General features: G+C 45.5%; 1 protein-coding gene across 1 annotated transcript; it reads right to left on the bottom strand.

Annotated features, from left to right (window-relative positions):
* Positions 1-1257: 1257 nt before the first annotated feature.
* On the bottom strand, positions 1258-2663 carry LOC123168485 (auxin-responsive protein IAA23). The gene is made up of 4 exons (XM_044586373.1): positions 2333-2663; positions 1897-2205; positions 1744-1805; positions 1258-1616 (listed from the first exon to the last, which is right to left on the bottom strand). The coding sequence occupies exons 1-4, from the start codon at positions 2482-2484 to the stop codon at positions 1597-1599; spliced, it is 543 nt and encodes a 180-aa protein (XP_044442308.1). The 5' UTR covers positions 2485-2663; the 3' UTR covers positions 1258-1596.
* Positions 2664-4042: the final 1379 nt, after the last annotated feature.

Genomic DNA, 4042 nt, shown 5'->3' with positions numbered 1-4042 from the left:
AGAAGCAAATCCTGGTCTTGAACTATTGATACCGAGATACATGTTTCTGGTATATACCCGTAAGTTTCTTTTATTGTCACCGAATTACAGAGTGACGTTCATATTGAAGATCTATGCAACATCATTTTTCTTGTAACAATGTGTTTTCATTATTGATAGCATCCTTATTACTTTAACAATGCTCATGCTCAGGAAAACAAGATCATCATCAATACATGAGCTAGTCCTAGAGGCATGACCGGGAATCATATTGTTGTTTATATTTCCAGGCATGTAACTGAGTTTTTATCTGAATCTCATATTGAAGAACAAGTATAACTATAACATAGAGATACAAATTTAATTATGACCATGGAAATTTAATAATACATTTATTATTGCGACTAGGGCATATTTCCAACACTCCCATCATATAGCTTGGCATTTATATGTTTGATAAAATGTCCAAGCAAAAAAATTTGTAGCCAAAACGACGGATTCATCAGGTTCGTAGGGTGAGGAGTATCAAAACAAGAAGATTGATGAATTCATTCAAAAAGAGTTCATCGATTTGTCGGATTCAAACGACGAAGATGCTGAGTTGATGATGATGATAAACATCCAGGAAGAAATGGAGAGGGAAGTGGAGCACATTCTGAACATCAAGGGCTGATCTAAGGGAGGAGTTCTAAACCGTGATAGACTCGCTGACACACGACTGCTCTAAAGCCTACACTGTCAACGGACACAACTACAACAGTGAGTACTACCTTGCTGATGATAACTATCCTCAGTGAGCGGCGTTTGTGAAGACCATATTCGATCCTCTTGGCAGCAACCAATGCCACTTTGCAATGGTTTTATAGTTACGTATCTACAAAATATGAACTTGGGAGTTGCATAAATCTAATTTTCTTCATGAATTAAGGCAATAATAAACATGTTACTGTTGCCAAGATTTTAGGTTGAGGGGCTAGCTGAACTTCAAGGTAAAAGAAAATACTCTTACGACAGAGGCACCTGGCGCAAGTTTAGCAGAGCAACTGGACCTTTCAGTTGCACTATTAGTTGAGTTTCTGCGCTGTTTCCTTCGGTGCCAAATTGTCCAACACATAGATTCCCACTGCCACTGGTATCCACAGCAATCACCATCTGTTGACCCAAACAAGACCGGAGTTCCCAACCAAAAGAACAAGACACAGCACGTACTACTACTGCAGCATTGATGGAAAGATGGCACAAACAGAGGCAGGCAGGCAGGCAGCTAAAGTCGCGACAGAAAGAAATGACAGAGATTGTACTTGTAAATCTCGTGACCTTACAGTGCAGCAAGGCACAAGAGTCTAACAACAACAGCACCAACATGTACCGTGCAGATGTGATATGTCCCTTGCCCACAACCACAAGACTGTACGTGACCTGTGGCAACGGCGAACATGAAGAAGCCGATCGAAACATGGAAGAAACTAAGAACAAATCTACTTGACAAGTACAGCACATCACTGGTATATGTTTATATCCTACTGTATAGGTACATGGAGGACCTGATCAGCCAAGCCTCTTCCATTGCACACCTTCTGAATCAAGTCCAGGCAGATCAACCGTGCCTGGTGATCATTAGGAAGATGGTCTTGGAGCTGCGTCAAACAAATTAAGAGACGTTAGTAACTTGGTACTTGTACGATGTGTTTGTGCGTGTTCATCTTCATTTGTCAGATGCTGATTGTAGTTGTAGGACATGATCTTAGATTATCGGTTCCTTACCTAGGTTGACGGCCTCGGAGCTCTTCATGAGTCGGATCCGCTTGCAGGACTCGACGAACATCCTGCATTGACATGATTTGAATCAGATTAGCACATTTGGTCGGGGAAACCTTAAATCTGCAAGAACTATGGCAAGGAGTTTGATTTGCTTACTTCCAGGGGACGTCTCCAACGAGCATCCAGTCGCCGTCCCTGTCCTCGTAGGTGGGCACGTACTCGGCGCCGGTGGCCGCGTCCACGAGCCTGCTCCCGAGCTCGCCTTCGCCACGGACGGCGAGGCACGGCGCGAACATGCCGTGGAGCGCGCGGAGCAGGGCCTCGTACCCGCCGTGCGCGGCGAGGTCCACCTTGCGCAGGTAGGGGGCGCCATCCACGGCCACCTTCACGAGCTTGCACGCGCCCTCCTCGCGCAGCGCGTTGCGCCGGTAAGCCCGCACCGGAGGCCACCCCACAGCGCGCGCTCTGTCAGTCAATCATCGAACGTACCAGGTCAGAAACCATCCACAAAACACAAGACTATGTATATACATGACCAGCTCCTCGTCGTGCGACGTGCGAGAGACGGGGAAGGTAGGAGAAGGCCGCGTACTTTGGGGAGGGAGGCTTGTCGTGCTCGTCGTGGTGGGCGCGCTTGCGGTCGTCGGCGGAGGAGCCGGGGAGGGCGAGGGTGAGGGCGGTGTCGTCGTAGTCGAGGCCGGACACGGCCGGGGACTCGGCGGAGTTGGTCGAGCTCGTCGACATCGGCGTGTGCGCGTCGCTTGAGCTCCCAAGCTGCTTCGGCCGGGCTCCGGCGATCGTTGGTCGGTTGATGCGCGGTCGCTAGCTAGCTGTCGTCGGCTGGTTGTGCGGTGCGTCGTCGGTCGCTGGTGTGGTGTGCCGTGGGAGAGAAGGAGGATATGAGGAGGAGGAGGATGGCTGGGATGTGGCCGCGCGGATGCTGCCTATAAAGGTGCGCCACTTGCCCACCTGCTGCCGACTTGCATGTTTCTTCACTCTTCGTTTTCCATAGGATTTTGCACATATATTTAGACACAATTATTATTCGGCTAGATGCTCATGATTTTCTTTGTGTATGAGTGTAATGCATGTCTTGGTGGGTGCAGGGTGCATTTCCACCTGTAGTGGTTGATGTTGTCGTCTCTTTTATTGGCTTGAATTTGAGCAACATTTTTGTTGTGTTTTCACAAGAAGAAAATACCTCATTCGAGTAGTAGCAGGAAGGGAATCCAGTGAATAAAAGAGACGGTTGTTCAACTAGCAAACGAGTCCGGGATCGCCGGCTCCTAGCATAGATAAACATTTGCCATCATTTCGGAAAGTTAACAAATCATCCACACATGTCAATGATTGATCAGGTAAGATTTAAAGTTTCATACAAAGTTTTGTATTCTTGTGGCCTATGCAAAGAGAACAAACTCAATGAACATGCATTTTTAGCTTTGAATTCTCGTTTACTAGTTCTTTGCACACTTTTTTTTTCAAACCATGCAAGTGAACTGCATGTGATCGAAGAAAAGAACAAAGTACAAATCCGCATTTTTTTTACGGAACTTTTCAAATGCATAGTTCATGCTAATATCTAAATCCAAGATTTCTTTCGTACTCCCTCTGGTCGTTTTTATTTCGTATATAAGATTTCTCTGAAGTCAAACTTCGTAAAGTTTGACCAAATTTATAGAAAAAAAATATAAACCTTCACAATACGAAATCAATATCATTAGCGGTGTCATAAATTTAATTTCCATATTTTTAACTTTAGTATTGTAGGCGTTGATATTTTTTTCATATAAAACGGTCAAACTTCATGAGGTTTGACTTCAGACAATTCTTACATGCAGGGTAAAAACTACCGGAGGAACTATCTATTTACAATTTTTGGACTATTTTTTTTCGAAAATAAGCGGAGCATATGTGTTCGGGTATAATTAATTTTGCTCGATTTCAACAATATATGACTAATCTCTCTAAGGGCATCTACAATGCCAGGTGCCTGACCAGGCGCTTACGAAGGAAACAAAATAATAGTATTAAATTAGAAAAATCTAAGAGCCTGACCTTCCAACGCCAGATGCTAACCATGGACGCTAATTGTACGCTAATTAAACTGACTATGCGGCGCATGCGAGGGAGAAAAGGAAGGAAGCGTCCGACGCAACCTTTTGCGCCCGCTGGCGTCCGATGCCAGGATTTGACAGCTCCAACTGCCCATCGACCGGGATATCAGCAGGAAAAAATCCCTGGCGCCTCTCCAAGCGTCCAGCATTGGAGATGCCCTAACGTTAATGATGGAGCTGATACG

The sequence above is a fragment of the Triticum aestivum genome, chromosome 7D (assembly GCF_018294505.1).
Source record: "Triticum aestivum cultivar Chinese Spring chromosome 7D, IWGSC CS RefSeq v2.1, whole genome shotgun sequence".
Taxonomy (NCBI): Eukaryota; Viridiplantae; Streptophyta; class Magnoliopsida; order Poales; family Poaceae; genus Triticum; species Triticum aestivum.
Note: the sequence above shows the minus strand (reverse complement) of the source record. Positions and strands in the feature narration are given on the sequence as shown.